We start from the raw sequence: 19,167 nt of genomic DNA, 5'->3' as shown, positions 1-19,167 counted from the left end.
TATATATATATTACATTTACATAAGTATTCAGACCCTTTACTCAGTACTTTGTTGAAGCACCTTTGGCAGCGATTACAGCCTCGAGTATTCTTGGGAATGACGCTACAAGCTTGACACATCTGTATTTGGGGAGTTTCTCCCATTCTTCTCTGCAGATCCTGTCAAGCTTTGTCAGGTTGGATGAGGAGTGTTGCTGCACAGCTATTTTCAGGTCTCTCCAGAGATGTTCGATCAAGTCCGGGCTCTGGCTGGGCCACTCAAGGACATTCAGAGACTTGTCCTGAAGTCGTTGTCCTGTTGGAAGGTAAAACTTTGCCCCAGTCTGAGGTCCTGAACGTTCTGGAGCTGGTTTCCATTAAGGATCTCTCTGTACTTAGCCTCATTCATCTTTGCCTCGATCCTGACTAGTCTCCCAGTCCTTGCTGCTGAAAAACATCCCCACAACATGATACTGGCACCATCATGCTTCACCGTAGGGATGGTGCCAGGTTTCCTCCAGATGTGAAGCTTGGCATTCAGGCCAAAGAGTTCAATCTTGGTTTTCTCAGACCAGAGAATCTTGTTTCTCATGGTCTGAGAGTCTTTAGGTGCCTTTTGGCAAACTCCAAGCGGGCTGTCATGTGCCTTTTACTGAGGAGTGTCTTCCGTCTGGCCACTACCATAAAGCCTGATTGGTGGAGGGCTGCAGAGATGGTTGTCCTTCTGGAAAGTTCTCCCATCTCCACAGAGGAACTCTAGAGCTCTGTCAGAGTGACCGTCGGGTTCTTGGCCACCTCCCTGACCAAGGCCCTTCTCCCCGATTGTTCAGTTTGGGCTGGTGGCCAACTCTAGGAAGAGTCTTGGTAATTCCAAATTTCTTCTATTTAAGAATGATGGAGGCTACTGTGTTCTTGGGGACCTTCAATACTGCAGAAATGTTTTGGTACCCTTCCCCAGATCAGTGCCTCGACTCAATCCTGTCTCTGAGCTCTATGGACAATTTATTCGTCCTCATGGCTTTGTTTTTGCTTTGACATGCACAGTCAACTGTGGGACCTTACATAGACAGGTGTGTGCCTTTCCAAATCATGTCTAATCAATTTAATTTACTACTGCTGGACTTCGATCAAGTTGTAGAAACATCTCAACGATCATCAATGGAAACAGGATGCACCTGAGCTCAATTTTGAGTCTCATAGCAAAGGGTCTGAATACTTATGTAAATAAGGTATTTCTGTTTTTTATTTGTAATACTTTTACAAACATTTCTAAATACCTATTTTTGCTTAAAGTATTACTGTTTTCGCTTTGTCATCATGGGATATTGTGTGTAGATTGCTGAGGATTTAAAAAAAAATCCATTTTAGATTAAGGCTGTAACATAACAAAATGTGGAAAAAGTCAAGGGGTCTGAATACTTTCCGAAGGCACTGTATAATAGCACTATTGAATGGTATGAATATACAAACCTCCACTGCCAAGTCACATGTATTTCCACAAATCAAACCTGAGCAAAACAGATATTCATTGCTAAAGCAAAATGGACTCTAGGAAGTCCAAGTGTGCTTGAATAGGGCCAGCCTATTGAGAGTGACCGGCAGTATAGAATTACAAAATCATAAACACTTCTGAAGTTTATAGGAGAATGTGAAGATAGATATAGTATCAGTGTGACTAGACACTCAGTGGTAACCTGAAAAACGTCCATCTCATCACTGTTTAATTTTAGCAACAGGATGTCTTGTGAAAATTGCATGGAAGTGTGCCAATCTTACATCCAGACACCCTTCATCATCAAAAGACAAACTGGTGTACAGTGCCTTTACTTTTAAAGGATGAAAATGTAAAAATGTTAACTCATGTTTAAAAGTCAATAGATATACCATTAGCATACTACACACAGCATGAGAGCACGTACAGTATTTGTAGACATATATATATAGTATTATATACAGTTGATGTCGGAAGTTTACACACACCCTGATATGTTTCACCTCTCCTTGTGATTGTCTCCACCCCCCTCCAGGTGTCATCCATCTTCCCTTTTAACCTCAGTGTATGTACAGTTGAAGTCGGAAGTTTACATACACAAGCCTCCCACAATAAGTTGGGTGAATTTTGGCCCATTCTTCCTGACAGAGCTGGTGTAACTGAGTCAGGTGTGTAGGCCTCTTGCTCGCACACGCTCGCACATGCTTTTTCAGTTCTGCCCACAAATTTTCTATAGGATTGAGGTCAGGGCTTTATGATGGCCACTCCAATACCTTGACTTTATTGACCTTAAGCCATTTTGCCACAACTTTGGAAGTATGTTTGCGGGGCAGCAGCATAGCCTAGTGGTTAGAGCGTTGGACTAGTAACCAAAAGGTTGCAAGATCGAATCCTCGAGCTGACAAGGTACAAATCTGTTGTTCTGCCCCTGAACAAGGCAGTTAACCCACTGTTCCTAGGCTGTGATTGAAAATAAGAATTTGTTCTTTACTGACTTGCCTAGTAAAATAAATAAATTGTTCACTTGGAAGACCCATTTGTGACCAAGCTTCAACTTCCTGACTGATGTCTTGAGATGTTGCTTCAATATATCCACATATTTTCCTTCCTCATGATGCCATCTATTTTGTGAAGCACCCCCACAACATGATGCTGCCACCCCGGTGCTTCACGGTTGGGATGGTGTTCTTCGGCTTGCAAGCCTCCCCCTTTTTCCTCCAAACATAATGATGGTCATTATGGCCAAACAGTTCTATTTTTGTTTCATCAGACCAGAGGACATTTCTCCAAAAAGTATGATCTTTGGCCCCATGTGCAGTTGCATACCGTAGTCTGGCTTTTTTATGGCGGTTTTGGAGCAGTGGCTTCTTTCTTGCTGAGCGGCCTTTCAGGTTATGTCGATATAGGTTTACTGTGGATATAGATACTTTTGTACCTGTTTCCTCCAGCATCTTCACAAGGTCCTTTGCTGTTGTTCTGGGATTGATTTGCACTTTTTGCAACAAAGTACGTTCATCTCTAGGAGACAGAACGAGTCTCCTTCCTGAGCGGTATGACGGCTGCGTGGTCCCATGGTGTTTATACTTGCGTACTATTGTTTGTACAGATGAACGTGGTACCTTCAGGCATTTGGAAATTGATCCCAAGGATGAACCAGACTTGTGGAGGTCTACAATTCTTTTTCTGAGGTCTTGGCTGATTTCTTTTGATTTTCCATTATGTCAAGCAACGTGGCACTGAATTTGAAGGTAGGCCTTGAAATACATCCACAGGTACAACTCCAATTGACTCAAATTATGTCTAATTAGCCTCTCAGCAGCTTCTAAAGCCATGACATAATTTTCTGGAATTTTCCAAGCTGTTTAAAGGCACAGTCAACTTAGTGTATGTAAATTCTGACCCCCTGGAATTGTGATACAGTGAATTATAATTGAGATAATCTGTCTGTAAACAATTGTTGTAAAAATTACTTGTGTCATGCACAAAGTAGATGTCCTAACTGACTTGCCAAAACTATAGTTTGTTAACAAGAAATTTGTGGAGTGGTTGAAAAAATAGTTTTAATGACTTCAACCTAAGTGTATGTAAACTTCCGACTTTCAACTGTATATATATATATGTATATATATATAGTATATGCTGTACATCAGAGATGGGCAACTTTGAATGGGGTGGGGTTCACAAAAAATCGGAATTTGTCATGAGGGGCCGCAGTGGCTCGCGGATCTGCATCCCCACATCCATACCCACACATGCAGTCAAAGCCGGCCCTAGCCTTTTGGTCCCCCCCACCTTGCGAGCAAAACATTTTATCAGCCCATCCTCTTGACAGCAGAGAGAACAAAGGCAATACATATTTTGCCATGTGACGTACAATTTTTTGTGCAGTTTTAAAGCAAGTTTTCTGCAATTCTACACATTTTGCCGTTGGGCATAGAGAAAATGTTGCCGTTTTAAAGCAAGTTTGCTGCAATTCTACACATTTTTTCATGGGGCGGAGAGAATGTTTTCAAATTCTTTAACTAATTTCATGCAATGTGCAGTTTTACAGCTAATTACTTGCAATTCGACTTATTTTGCCATAGGGTGAGAGAAATGTTTGCCGTTTTAATATGATATCTGAGTGAGAGGGACTAATAAAACAAATGGGGTTCCCCGGTCGGTAATTTGACCATGATTACTACAAGTTTAGATAGCTGGCTAGACTATCTTACCAATCTAAAATGTTTTTGCTGACATGGGCTGTCAGTGAAAAGCAGAAGAGAAAGACTGCTGATGCGCAACCAAATTTAGAACATTGCATCTTGTCTATTCTACTATTCTAACTCTTAACATTAAGTTGAGACTCCGACTGAGTTCTCAACAAAAATTATTATTATTATTGTACATTATTTAAATTGTCTCTCTCTTTCTTCTCTTGACCAAGAGTTCTTCCTGGAGCTGCTGGAGAACACGGAGAAGTCCCTGAACGAGATGTTCGTGCGGACCTATGGCAAGCCTTACATGCAAAACTCAGAAGTCTTCCAGAACCTGTTTGCCGAGCTGAAGCGCTACTACACTGGGGGCAACGTGAACCTGGAGGAGATGCTCAACGACTTCTGGTCGCGGCTGCTGGAGCGCATGTTCACGCTGCTCAACTCCCAGTACGTAATCACAGATGACTATCTGGAGTGCATCAGCAAGTACACAGACCAGCTAAAACCCTTTGGAGACGTGCCCAGGAAGCTCAAGGCTCAGGTTACAAGGGCCTTCATTGCAGCCCGCACATTCGTCCAGGGGCTCTCAGTTGGTCGAGAGGTGGCCAACAGGGTGTCCAAGGTAAGCCCAAGTCTCTGCCATTCATAAAAACTGCCCTCATGAAAAAACTATTTTGCAGATATTACTAGGGTATACTGTAGTATTTACTATAATAAAAATAGGACATATATAGTATATTTTCAAGGATCCAAAGTGGGTGATTTCTCTTTGCAGAAACCTACTGGACAAATAATAAAAGAGCAAATTTGACATAACCTGTAAGTAGGTAGGACAGGAGTCTTAATGGCAAGGTTCAACATTTCTGCTATTTTTTATAACCTATAACCTACTACAGTTTACTACAATGTAGTACATAAATATACAGTACTGTAGGATTATATAGTCAATTATAGTATTTTTTACATTTGGGTATGAGGGTGTTAACCATGACTTATTTCCATAATAAAAATAATATTATTCATGCCATGATTACCAGGTAAAATTTCTTATGGGACAGTCTATTGCCATGAAGTACAAAATTCTATAGAAAGTGCTATTAATGAATGAAAGGTCCTACAGTGCGTTGTGTATTCTACAGTATACTACAAAATTCTACAGTAAGTGCTACATGATCAAAGGATACTACAGTGTGTAGCATACAGTGCATTCGGAAAGTATTCAGACCCCTTGACTTTTTCCCCAAAAATGTACACTACTGTTCCAAAGTTTGGGGTCACTTAGAAATTTCCTTACGGAGGTCCATTATCAGCAACCATCACTCCTGTGTTCCAATGGCACGTTGTGTTAGCTAATCCAAGATCATTGGAAAACCCTTTTGCAATTATGTTAGCACAGCTGAAAACTGTTGTTCTGATTAAAGAAGCAATAAAACTGGCCTTCTTTAGACTAGTTGAGTATCTGGAGTATCATCATTTATGGGTTCGATTAAAGATTCATAATGGCCAGAATCAAAGAACTTTCTTCTGAAACTCGTCAGTCTATTCATGTTTTGAGAAATGAATGTGAGAAATTGCCAAGAAACTGACGATCTGGTGCAACGCTGTGTACTACTCCCTTCACAGAACAGCGCAAACTGGCCCTAACCAGAATAGAAAGAGGAGTGGGAGACCCCGGTGCACAACTGAGCAAGAGGACAAGTACATTAGAATGTCTAGTTTGAGAAACAGACGCCTCACAAGTCCTCAACTGGCAGCTTCAATAAATAATACCCGCAAAACACCAGTCTCAACGTCAACATTGAAGAGGCGACTCTGGGATGCTGGCCTTCTAGGCAGAGTTGCAAAGAAAAAGCCATATCTCAGACTGGCCAATAAAAATAAAAGATTAAGATGGGCAAAATAACACAGACACTGGACAGAGGAGTGGCCAGCACAGTCACCGGATCTCAACCCTATTGAGTTGTTGTGGGAGCAGCTTGACCGTATGGTACGTAAGAAGTGCCCATCAAGCCAGTCCAACTTGTGGGAGGTGCTTCAGGAAGCATGTGGTGAAATCTCTTCAGATTACCTCAACAAATTGGCAACTAGAATGTCAAATGTCTGCAAGGCTATAATTGCTGCAAATGGAGGATTCTTTGACGAAAGCAAAGTTTAAAGGACACAATTATTATTTAAATTAAAAACCCTTATTTTTAACCTTGTCAATGTCTTCACTATACTTCCTATTCATTTTGCAACTCATTTCATGTATGTTTTCATGGAAAACAAGGACATTTCTAAGTGACCCCGAACTTTTGAACGGTAGTGTACATTACAGCCTTATTCTGAAATGTATTTAAAAAATAATAATTCTCGTTAATCTACACACAATGCCCCATAATGACAAAGCGAAAATAGGTATTTAGAAATGTTTACAAAAGTATTACAAATAAAAACAGAAATACCTTATTTACATAAATATTCAGACCCTTTGCTATGAGACTCAAAATTTAGCTCAGGTGCATCCGGTTTCCATTGATCATCCTTGAGATGTTTCTACAGCTTGACTGGAGTCCACCTGTGGTACATTTAAATTGATTGGACATGATTTGGAAAGGCACACACCTGTCTATATAAGGTCCCACAGTTGACAGTGCATGTCAGAGCAAAAACCAAGCCATGAGGTTGAAGGAATTGTCCGTAGAGCTCCGAGATAGGATTGTGTTGAGGCACAGATCTGGGGAAGGGTACCAAATAATTTCTGCAGCACTGAAGGTCCCCAAGAACACAGTAGCCTCCATCATTCTTAAATGGATGAAGTTTGGAACCACCAAGACTCTTCCTAGAGCTCGCCGCCTGGCCGAACTGAGCAATTGGGGGAGAAGGGCCTTGGTCAGGGATGTTACCAAGAATCCAATGGTCACTCTGACAGAGCTCTAGAGTTCCTCTGTGGAGATGAGATAACCTTCCAGAGGGCCAACCATCCCTGCAGCACTCCACCAATCAGGCTTTAATGGTAGAGTGGCCAGACGGAAGCCACTCCTCAGTAAAAGGCACATGACAGCCCGCTTGGAGTTTACCAAAAGTCAGCTAAAGACTCTCAGACCATGAGAAACAAGATTCTCTGGTCTGATGAAACATAGATTGAACTCTTTGGCCTGAATGCCAAGCTTCACGTCTGGAGGAAACCTGGCACCATCCCTATGGTGAGGCATGGTGGTTGCAGGATCATTCTGTGGGGATGTTTTTTATCGTCAGGGACTGGGAGACTGGTCAGGATTGGTGGAAAGATGAACGGAGCAAAGTACAGAGAGATCCTTGACGAAAACCTTCTCCATAGCACTCAGGACCTCAGACTGGGGCGATGGTTCACCTTCCAACAGGACAGAAACCCTAAGCACACAGCCAAGACAATGCAGTAGTGGCTTCAGGACAAGTCTCTGAATATCCTTGAGTGGCCCAGCCAGAGCCCGGACTTGAACTCGATTGAACATCTCTGGAGAGACCTGAAAATAGTTGTGCAGTGACGCTCCCCATCCAACCTGACAGATCTTGACAAGATCTGCAGAGAAGAATGGGAGAAACTCCCCAAATACAGGTGTGTCAAGCTTGTAACGTCATTCCCAAGAAGACTCGTGGCTGTAATCACTGCCAAAGGTGCTTCAACAAAGTACTGAGCAAAGGGTCTGAATACTTATGTAAATGTCATATTTCAGTTTTTTTTATGCATTTTCAAAAATGTATGAAAACCTTTTTTTGCTTTGTCATTATGGGGCATTGTGTGTAGATTGATGAGGGGGGAAAACTATTTAATACATTTTAGAATAAAGCTGTAACATAACAAAATTTGGAAAAAGTCAAGGGGTCTGAATACTTTCCGAATGCGCTGTACACTGAGTGTATCAAACATTAGGAACACCTTCCTAATTTTGAGTTGAATCTCCTCATTTTAGCCCTCATAACAGCTTCAATTTGTTGGGGCATGGACTCTACAAGTTGTAATTTATTTCAGAAAATAAAATTTGTTTTGTTTTATTTCTCTCTCAGGTGGCAAGACCAGCAATTTCTTTCTTTCTCTTTTCTTGCCTTAGGCGGAAAGTAAATGGGCCAAGCAAATTAAATATAACTGAGGTATTTCACATAGAACAAAATGTGAAATGTTCAGTGAATTTAGTAGAATTCATGGTTAAAATAAGCAGAACTTCATTTGATTATTTCAGGCTAAAGGAAAAGGGCTGAATTACAGGAGTGGAAAGGTTGTCACGTCCTGACCAGTATTAGGGATTATTTGTAATTGTAGTTTGGTCAGGACGTAGCAGAGGGTATTTGTTTTATGTGGTTCGGGGTGGTTGGTTGTGTACACTACCGCACATTTTTTGTCCATTAAAATAACATCAAAATGATCAGAAATACAGTGTAGACATTGTTAATGTTGTAAATGACTATTGTAGCTGGAAATGGCTGATTTTTTAATGGAATATCTACATAGGCGTACAGAGGCCCATTATCAGCAACCATCTCCCCTGTGTTCCAATGGCACGTTGTGTTAGCTAATCCAAGTTCATCATTTTAGAAGGCTAATTGATCATTAGAAAACCCTTTTGCAATTATGTTAGCACAGCTGAAAACTGTTCTGCTGATTTAAAGAAGCAATAAAATTGGCCTTCTGTAGACTAGTTGAGTATCTGGAGCATCAACATTTGTGGGTTCGATTACAGGCTCAAAATGGCCAGGAACAAAGAACTTTCTTCTGAAATTCATCAGTCTATTCTTGTTCTGAGAAATGAAGGCTATTCCATGCGATACATTTTCATGAAACTGAAGATCTCGTACAACGCTGTGTACTACTCCCTTCACAGAACAGCGCAAACTGGCTCTAACTTGAATAGGAGGAGTGGGAGGCCCCGGTGCACAACTGAGGAAGAGTACAAGTACATTAGTGTGTCTAGTTTGAGAAACAGACGCCTCACAAGTACTCAACTGGCAGCTTTATTAAATAGTACCCGCAAAACACCAGTCTCAACGTCAACAGTGAAGGGAAGACTCCGGGATGCTGGCCTTCTAGGCAGAGTTCCTCTGTCCAGTGTTTGTGTTCTTTTGCCCATCTTAATCTTTTCTTTTTATTGGCCAGTCTGAGATTAGGCTTTTTCTTTGCAACTCTGCCTAGAAGGCCAGTATCCCAGAGTTGCCTCTTCACTGTTGACGTTGAGACTGGTGTTTTGAGGGTACTATTTAAAGAAGCTGCCAGTTGAGGACTTGTGAGGCATCTCACACTACTGGTCAAAAGTTTTAGAACACCTGTTCATTCAAGGGTTTTTGTTTAATTTTATTATCTTCTACTTTGTAGAATAATAGTGAAGACATCAAAACTTTGAAATAACACATATGGAATCATGTAGTAACCATTTTCTTTTTTTAAACAAATTCGAAATATATTTTTTGAGATTCTTCAAATTGCCACCCTTTGCCTTGATGACAGCTTTGCACACTCTTGGCAATTCTCTCAACCAGCTTCATGAGGTAGTAGTAAAATAATAGTACAAATAAAGAAGAACCTTTGAATGAGTAGGTGTTCTAAAACTTTTGACCAGTATTGTGTGTGTGTGTTTATGTATATATCTCAAAATATCAGTACAGTAGCCAAGAAAATGTTACCAGGAGTAAGAGCATTGAATATCATTTTCAGAGGCTTTTGTCTATGCGTACCTGTCTGCAAATCATACATACACTTGGTGTACAAAACATATACAAATTTCAGTACAGTAGCCAAGAAAATGTTACCAATATATTTCCAGACTAAACCAGGTGTTAAATGGTATCAGATTAAACATTACAGCATTGAAGATCATTTTGTAGTATTCTACAGTACACTACAAAATTCTATAGTAAACACTAAACAGTCGAGGGATACTACAGTGTGGAGTATATTATTCTACAGCACACTACACAATTATATAGTAAGTACTACAAAGGATTGAGGGAAAATACAGTGCGGATAATAGTATTCTGTAACGATACAGGGTGAGACGCAGATGCAGACAAGGGAGGCAGATGGTTAGAGTCTTTGATATGTATTATAAAACAAGGGGCAGGCAAGAGACAGGTCGTGGACAGGCAAAATATCATAAACCAGGTCAGAGTCCAGAAGGTACAGAGTGGCAGGCAGGCTCGAGGTCAGGGCAGGCTGAATGGTCAGGCAGGCGGGCTCAGTGTCAGGGCAGGCAAAGGTCAGAACCGGGAGGACTAGAAAAACAGAGACTTGGAAAAAGCAGGAGCATGGAAAAACACGCAGGTTGACTTGACGAGACAAGACAAGATGAACGGACAGACAAAGAGAGAACACAGGTATACAGTTGAAGTCGGAAGTTAACATACACTTAGGTTGGAGTCATTAAAACATATTTTTAGGACATCTACTTTGTGCATGACACAAGTAATTTTTACAACAATTGTTTACAGACAGATTATTTCACTGTATCACAATTCCAGTGGGTCAGAAGTTTACATACACTAAGTTGACTGTGCCTTTAAACAGCTTGGAAAATTCCAGAAAATGATGTCATGGCTTTAGAAGCTTCTGATAGGCTAATTGACATCATTTGTCACGGGCTTCTTCATCATCCGATGATATAGCGAAATCGTCGTCTGAAAAGGTGGACCAATATGCAGCAGAGTTGGTGTTCATTTTCTTAATTTATTAACGAACGTTGAACACGGAAAAACAAGAAAACAATAAGCACGACAAATGACAGTTTTGCAGGCTATACATACGCAGTACAAAAACAATCTCCCACAAATACAAGACAAACACATCCAACTAATATAGGACTTCCAATCAAAGGCAACACCAAACAGCTGCCTTCAATTGGAAGTCCACCCCAATTAACTCAACATAGAAACACACTCACTAGACTACACATAGAAATACATAAACATAGACCATAACTCAAAACCCGGAAATAATAAATCAAACACCCTTTTCCCAAAACACCACCCTGAACCACATAAAACAAATACCCTCTGCCACGTCCTGACCAAACTACAATACCAATTAACCCTTATACTGGCCAGGACGTGACAGTACCCCCCCCCCCCTTAAAGGTGCTAACCCCGGAAGCACCTTAACAAAAATAACCCCAAACACCAAAAGAAAAATTCCCCCCCTACTAAAGGGAGGGAAGGGAGGGTGGCTGCCGTCAACGACGGCACTGTGCTACACCCCCCCTCCCCAACCCACCTATCTCTGGAGGTGGTTCCGGTTCTGGCCGTTCCAGGCTGTCGGGGCAGTCTGGGCAGTCTGGCCAGTCCGGCAGCTCGGGGCAGTCTGGCCAGTCCGGCAGCTCGGGGCAGTCTGGCCACTCCGGCAGCTCGGGGCAGTCTGGCCACTCCGGCAGCTCGGGGCAGTCTGGCCACTCCGGCAGCTCGGGGCAGTCTGGCCACTCCGGCAGCTCGGGGCAGTCTGGCCACTCGGGGACTGTTGACTGGCGGGCAGCTCCGGCGACTGTTGACTGGCGGGCAGCTCCGGCGACTGTTGACTGGCGGGCAGCTCCGGCGACTGTTGACTGGCGGGCAGCTCCGGCGACTGTTGACTGGCGGGCAGCTCTGGTGACTGGCGAGGCTGGGTTTACGCACTTGAAGCCTGGTGCGTGGTGCTGGTACTGGGCGTACCAGATTGAGAACACGCACCTCCAGGCTAGTGCGGGGAGCGGGAACAGGACGAGTCGGACTGGGTTGACGCACTTCCGGGTCCGCACGAGAGACAGGAGCTGGAAACCCAGGGCTATGGAGGCGCACAGTCGGTCTTGATCTTACCTCCTGCACAACCCGTCTTGGCTGGATGGAACTAGTAGCCCTGCACGAGCGGGGTGCTTGTACAGGGCGGACTGGGTTGTGCAGGGGCCTGATGGTAGCCGTGCGTAGAGCGGGAGTTGGGTAGCCTGGTCCTCGGAGGTGTACCGGCGACCAGATGCGCTGCGCAGGCATCCTCCTACCAGGCTGGATGCCCGCTCTAGCACGGCACCTGCGAGGGGCTGGAATAACGCGCACCGGACTGTGCGTGCGTATGGGTGAGATAGTGCGCTCCTCAGCGAAACATGGCGCTCTCCACCTCATACGCTCCTCCATATAACCACGGGTAGCTGGCTTCCGGCTCTTCCTATGCCTAGCCAAACTACCCGTGTGCCCCCCCCAAAAAAATTATTGGGGGTGCCTCTCGTGCTTCAACGCCAGTCGTGTTCCTCGGAAACGTTCCCGGTCCATACCAGCCTTTCGCCTCTCCTCTCTCTCTCTTACCATCAGTCCCCATGGAAGGCGATCTTTTCCTGATTGGATCTCCTCCCAAGTGTAGGAGCCTTCTCCCTTCAAGATCTCCTCCCAAGTCCATCTCTCACCATAGTCCAACTCAAAATCCCACTGCTCCTTCCTCTGCTGCTTGGTCCTGGTTTGGTGGGAGATTTTGTCACGGGCTTCTTCATCATCCGATGATAGCGAAATCGTCGTCTGAAAAGGTGGACCAATATGCAGCAGAGTTGGTGTTCATTTTCTTAATTTATTAACGAACGTTGAACACGGAAAAACAAGAAAACAATAAGCACGACAAATGACAGTTTTGCAGGCTATACATACGCAGTGCAAAAACAATCTCCCACAAATACAAGACAAACACACCCAACTAATATAGGACTTCCAATCAAAGGAAACACCAAACAGCTGCCTTCAATTGGAAGTCCACCCCAATTAACTCAACATAGAAACACACTCACTAGACTACACATAGAAATACATAAACATAGACCATAACTCAAAACCCGGAAATAATAAATCAAACACCCTTTTCCCAAAACACCACCCTGAACCACATAAAACAAATACCCTCTGCCACGTCCTGACCAAACTACAATACCAATTAACCCTTATACTGGCCAGGACGTGACATCATTTGAGTCAATTGGAGGTGTACCTGTGGATGTAGTTCAAGGCCTACCTTCACACTCAGTGCCTCTTTGCTTGACATCATGGGAAAATCAAAAGAAATCAGCCAAGACCTCAGAAAAAAATTGTAGACCTCCACAAGTCTGGTTCATCCTTGGGAGCAATTTCCAAATGCCTGAAGGTACCACGTTCATCTGTTCAAACAATTGTACCCAAGTATAAACACCATGGGACCACGCAGCCATCATGCCGCTCAGGAAGGAGATGCGTTCTGTCTTCTGGAGATGAACGTACTTTGTTGTGAAAAGTGCAAATCAATCCCAGAACAACAGCAAAGGACCTTGTGAAGATGCTGGCGGAAACAGGTACAAAAGTATCAATATCCACAGTAAAACCAGATCTATATCGACATAACCTGAAAGGCCACTCAGCAAGGAAGAAGCCACTTCTCCAAAACCGCAATAAAAAAGCCAGACTACGGTTTGCAACCCCACATGGGGACAAAGATCGTACTTTTTGGAGAAATGTCCTCTGGGCTGATGAAACAAAAATAGAACTGTTTGGCCATAATGACCATCGTTATGTTTGGAGGAAAAAGGGGGACGCTTGCAAGCCGAAGAACACCATCCCAACCATGAAGCACGGGGGTGGCAGCATCATGTTGTGGGGGTGCTTTGCTGCCGGAGTAACGGGTGCAAAAGATGGCATCATGAGGTAGGAAAATTATCTGGATATATATAACATCTCAAGACATAGGTCAGGAAGTTAAAGCTTGGTCACAAATGGGTCTTCCAAATGGACAATGACCCCAAGCATACATCCAAATTTGTGGCAAAATGGCTTAAGGACAACAAAGTCAAGGTATTGGAGTGGCCATCACAAAGCCCTGACCTCAATCCTATAGAACATTTGTGGGCAGAAATGAAAAAGTGTGTGTGCGCAAGGAGGCCTACAAACCTGACTCAGTTACTCCAGCTCTGTCAAGCGGAATGGGCCAAAATTCACCCAACTTATTGTGGGAAGCTTGTGGAAGGCTACCCAAAACGTTTGACCCAAGTTAAACAATTTAAAAGCAATGCTAACAAATACTAATTGAGTGTATGTAAACTTCTGACCCATTGGGAATATGATGAAAGAAATAAAAGCTGAAAGAAATCATTTTCTTTATTATTTTTCTGACATTTCACATTCTTAAAATAAAGTGGTGATCCTAACTGACCTAAGACATGGAAGTTTTACTAGGATTAAATGTCAGGAATTGTGAAAAACTGAGTTTAAATGTATTTGGCTAAATGGCTAAAGTGTATGTAAACTTACGACTTCAACTGTACATACACTGAGGGTAAAAGGGAAGATGGGTGACACCTGGAGAGGGGTGGAGACAATCACAAGGAGAGGTGAAACATATCAGGGTGTGACTATTCTACAATATACAGTTTACTATAAAATACTAGAATTCTATAGTAAGTACTGTAGTATTATTTAGTAAACTGTAGTATTTTTTATGAGTTTATTTTATTTTTTTGCTTTTGCCTAATTTGCTGCTATTGTGCAGCGGTGAGAATGCTAATTCTGATAAGGAATACACCACTTCCCATTGCAAAAGGGAATTTTCTCCTGAATCCTTTGACCCAATTATATAATGTACAATTAATGTCATAGATTTATATCAAAACTTTTCCCAGAATTGAACAATGGACTGACTGTGTTGGATCCATCATTATCACATATAAATATTATATTCCAAAACCTGAGATCATAAAACGGAGCAATTTGTTGGTGTTGGAGTTGGTGTTGGAATGGATTTTACTGGTGGGGAAAGAAGGAGGCTTTTAACAGAATCCAACACATTCTTGAACAAGCTGAAGGTGTTCTAATTTACTTTCTGGGTGAGGTTTTGTTCTCTCCCAGAAGATCCTCTACAGTATAATATTACTGACTTACCACCAGCACCACCTCTTTGTATGGGCCTATGGACTTTTGGGTTGAGGCTCGGCGCTGCCCTCTCGAGTACTCTATAATGACTACTGATGGGGCCTCCCGTTATTCACAAGGAATTCTTAAGCATGGGAAGAGTATCTGTCTCCAAGCTACGAGGAAATATTATTTTCTATGGATGTTTGTATCTCTATCGTCCAATATTTGTTAAGTCTGTATACCATCCCCATTAATCTTGCTGTAAGTATTCTGTTTGATGTGATGTAATCTTAATGCAGCTAGCTGTTGCTGCAGTATATCACTGCCTTAGGAGTGTGTGTAGTTTCGATCCAGTGCAAAGGAAGATTAAGGGCATAGCGAGAGATGTATGCTTGGTATTAGCTCCACTCAACAACAACAACAACTGTTTTCTAGATCGTGTTCACAGTTAATATCAACATTAGAACACTGGCCTTATAGATACAATTTGCTTCCCCTGCTTCGGTGGTCACAAGCAATTTACCGGAATTGCATGCGTTTGTTACCATTATTGGTGTTGATAATACTGTGCAAACTGTTCTGCGTAGTCTGAGGAGAAGCCTGGACATCAAGGCTAGAAAACAGTTAATATCCTGTTTGGAAATTGAGTCCTTATGCAACTGTTGCTGGTCAATGGGTTTATGTTCATCATAATTCATGATAAATAGGGTGTGTGTCATGAGGATTTTAGCGCAGCCACAGTATTATACGGTCAAAGGCACGAGGAAACCCAAGGTGATTTGACTGCCTGCGGATTATCAGATGTACAACCCATGAACATCCAACAAACTCAACCTTTCCACCGCGGGCCATTCATTACCAGCAAGCATGATGAACTCCGTAACCCACAATCATGTGTGACCACGTCATGCACCTCCAGGCCATATCAGGTCCCCATTTCCAGCCAGGGCTGCCTGATGAAACCCTCTTTATGAGCAAACCCTGAGGATGAGTTGTTAGCATCTGTGGTATTGACACACATCCTGGGTTCCCTGGCAGCCGTCATGTCTCCACCTCACCTCTGACATTACCCAGGGACCTGAGACACAGGTCATGTGGCGGGGGCAAAGGCGCTTTGATCCACGGGGCCTCAACTCATCAGAAGAGATTGGGTGTAAGCATAATGGAATAAGACACCCCAGAGGAGGTGTCCTGGCACCCGGCTACAGTGAGATGTGACATCTATGCCGAGTGCTGCTGGGGGACTTTATTGAGTTAAAGGAGCTGGTGTTGTACATCACATCCCAGCAGTTCACAGTTTTTGACTAAGACACTCAGCTTTTGACTGGAGGCACTGCCTGAGTAACTACAGACACACGTTTGTATATCGCCTGGCAGTTTAGTTTACCCATGATCAATCAGAGTTTGGCATTCAATTACACTTATTACAGCATAAATACCAGCGTAGGCTTGGTGTTTACCCATTTTTCTAAACCTCTGATATGAAAAGATATACCCAAGGATATATCAAGGCTCAAGGCTCCAAAATGTTCTCAAAGTATCAAAGACTGCATTCTCATTATGGGTACACCGTGTATTTCTGTTATTCAGTGTTGCAAAGCGGTGATGTGGCTATTGATTGATTCTAATAATAGGACGCGCTTTGATGAGCCTGTATCATTAGAATAATACCTGCTCTGCAAATGGTATGATGCGCTGAAAGAAGCAAGCAGTCCAGGGCGAGATAGGGGGAGAGTCGAGCAGACATTATGGCAACATACTAAGTGCTGGAAGAGTAGCATTTGTCAGGTGTCAGTTCTGCAAATTGAAAAAGGGGGAAGCAACTCCATACCATGTCTTACTGTACGGAAATGCACATGAAGGATTCTTCCATCGGAGTATTTTAAAATAAAGTGGATTTCAGGTTCAAATGACCCTTTTAAGATCTTCGAATCTGAAAAATACGTATTTTTATCGCATCCATGTGAAATGAATGAATTGTATTCACCAACAGTTGCTATGCAACTGCAGAACAAAGCAATCTGAAATGTCACAAATATTGAAAGCACATAGTGTATAGCCACCACAGGTAGCAGAGAATCTAAATAAACGATTACCCCCTTGATATCTTCAACTTGCAGCCCCCACACCTGTGAGTTCCTTTGGATGTCAGTGGGTACATGACATTGTTTGAGTGATCAGCATCAGACTGTTGTGATAAGTCAAGCCAATGACGGAGGAAGCTAGCAGTAGATGTTTGAGGCGTATCAGTCAGTCAGTCAGTGTGTGTGTGTGTGTGTGTGTGTGTGTGTGTGTGTGTGTGTGTGTGTGTGTGTGTGTGTGTGTGTGTGTGTGTGTGTGTGTGTGTGTGTGTGTGTTTGATCCTTGTCTTCAAGCCTGACTCTGTGGAGGCTGTTGATGCCTCCGCCTCTCCTTCCCCTCAACAGATCCTCACTGTTGGGTTGAGAGAGACAGGGGTCCAATCACATCAAACATGAAGACAGCTCAGAAACCACTCAAAACACAGACTTCCAGCCGAGCTGTGCCTCTTCTCTCACCTCATTCATGCAGTGTCTGGGTACTTTGGGAAGTTTAAACTAGTACATCTGCTCACACTGGAAATACACAAGATATTTTGGGTGTTGTGTAAAATTATACTTCGTTCAGAATGTATTTTCAATTCAGAACAGAGACCGGGTGTTTTCTTTATTATTTTAAAGATGTTGAGATTAACCTGACGAAGTAGGAATGTGTTATTTTATCTACAGTATACAGTATATACAAAGGTATGTGGACACCCCTTCAAATGTGTGGATTCAGCTATTTCAGCCACACCCATTGCTGACAGGTGTATAAAATAGAGTACACAGCCATGCAATCTCCAGAGACAAACATTGGCAGTAGAATGGGCTTACTGAAGAGCTCATTGACTTTCAATGTGGCACCGTCATAGGATGCCACCTTTCCAACAAGTCAGTTCGTCAAATATCTGCCCTACTAGAGCTGCCCCGGTCAACTGTAAGTGCTGTTATTGTGGAGCAACAACGCCTCAACCGCGAAGTGGTAGGCCACACAAGCCCAAAGAACGGAACCGCCGAGTGCTGAAGCACGTTGCACGTAAAAATTATCTGTCCTCGGTTGCAACACTCACTACCGATTTCCAAACTGCCTCTGGAAGCAACGTCAGCACAATAACTGTTAGTCGGGAGCTTCATGAAATGGGTTTCCATGGCCGAGCAGCCGCACACAAGCCTAAGATCACCATGTTCAATGCCAAGCATCGACTGGAGTGGTGTAAAGCTCACCGCCATTGTACTTTGGAGCAGTGGAAATGCGTTCTCTGGAGTGATGAATCACACTTCACCATCTGGCAGTCTGACGGACAAATTTGAACGCTACCTGCCCGAATGAGTAGTACCAACTGTAAAGTTTGGTGGAGGTGGAATAATGGTCTGGGGCTGTTTTTAATGGTTTGGGCTAGGCTCCTTAGATCCAGTGAAGGGAAATCTTAACACTACAGCATACAATGACATTCTAGACGATTCTGTGCTTCCAACTTTGTGGCAACAGTTTGGGGAAGGCCCTTTCCTGTTTCAGCATGATAATGCCCCTTTGCACAAAGCAAGGTCCATACAGAAATGGTTTGTCGAGATCGGTGTGGAAGAACTTGAATGGCCTGCACAGAGCCCTGACCTCAACCCCATCGAACACATTTGGGATGAATTGGAACGTTGACTGCGAGCCAGGCCTAATCACCCAACATCAGTGCCCGACCTCACTAATGCTCTTGTGGCTGAATGGAAGCAAGTCCCCCGCAGCAATGTTCTAACATCTAGTGGAAAGTCTTCCCAGAAGAATGGAGGCTGTTATAGCAGCAAAGGGGGACCAACTTCATATTAATGCCCATGATTCTGGAATGAGATGCTCAACGAGCACATGTCCACATACTTTTGGTAATGTAGTGTATTTTGGCTAGAGTAACAAGAAGCTCAGACACTACTGCAATAAAATGCATAAAACATGTAGGCATCCACTTACACACACACACACACACACACACACACACACACACACACACACACACACACACACACACACACACACACACACACACACACACACACACACACACACACACACACACACACACACAAGCAAACTGATGCACTGACAGAAATGGTGGTTAGGGAATTG

At 43.1% G+C, this 19,167-nt stretch overlaps 1 protein-coding gene across 1 annotated transcript in view; it reads left to right on the top strand.

Moving 5' to 3' along the window:
* The window catches only part of LOC106586272 (glypican-6), a 123,784-nt gene that overhangs the window by 52,047 nt on the left and 52,570 nt on the right, over positions 1-19,167 (top strand). Inside the window, exon 3 of the mRNA XM_014173395.3 lies at positions 4,398-4,789. Coding sequence (XP_014028870.1) covers positions 4,398-4,789 — 392 coding nt within the window. The remainder of the gene's footprint in view (positions 1-4,397; positions 4,790-19,167) is intronic.

This window comes from Salmo salar, chromosome 25 (assembly GCF_965601325.2).
Source record: "Salmo salar chromosome 25, fSalSal1, whole genome shotgun sequence".
Taxonomy (NCBI): domain Eukaryota; kingdom Metazoa; phylum Chordata; class Actinopteri; order Salmoniformes; family Salmonidae; genus Salmo; species Salmo salar.
Note: the sequence above shows the minus strand (reverse complement) of the source record. Positions and strands in the feature narration are given on the sequence as shown.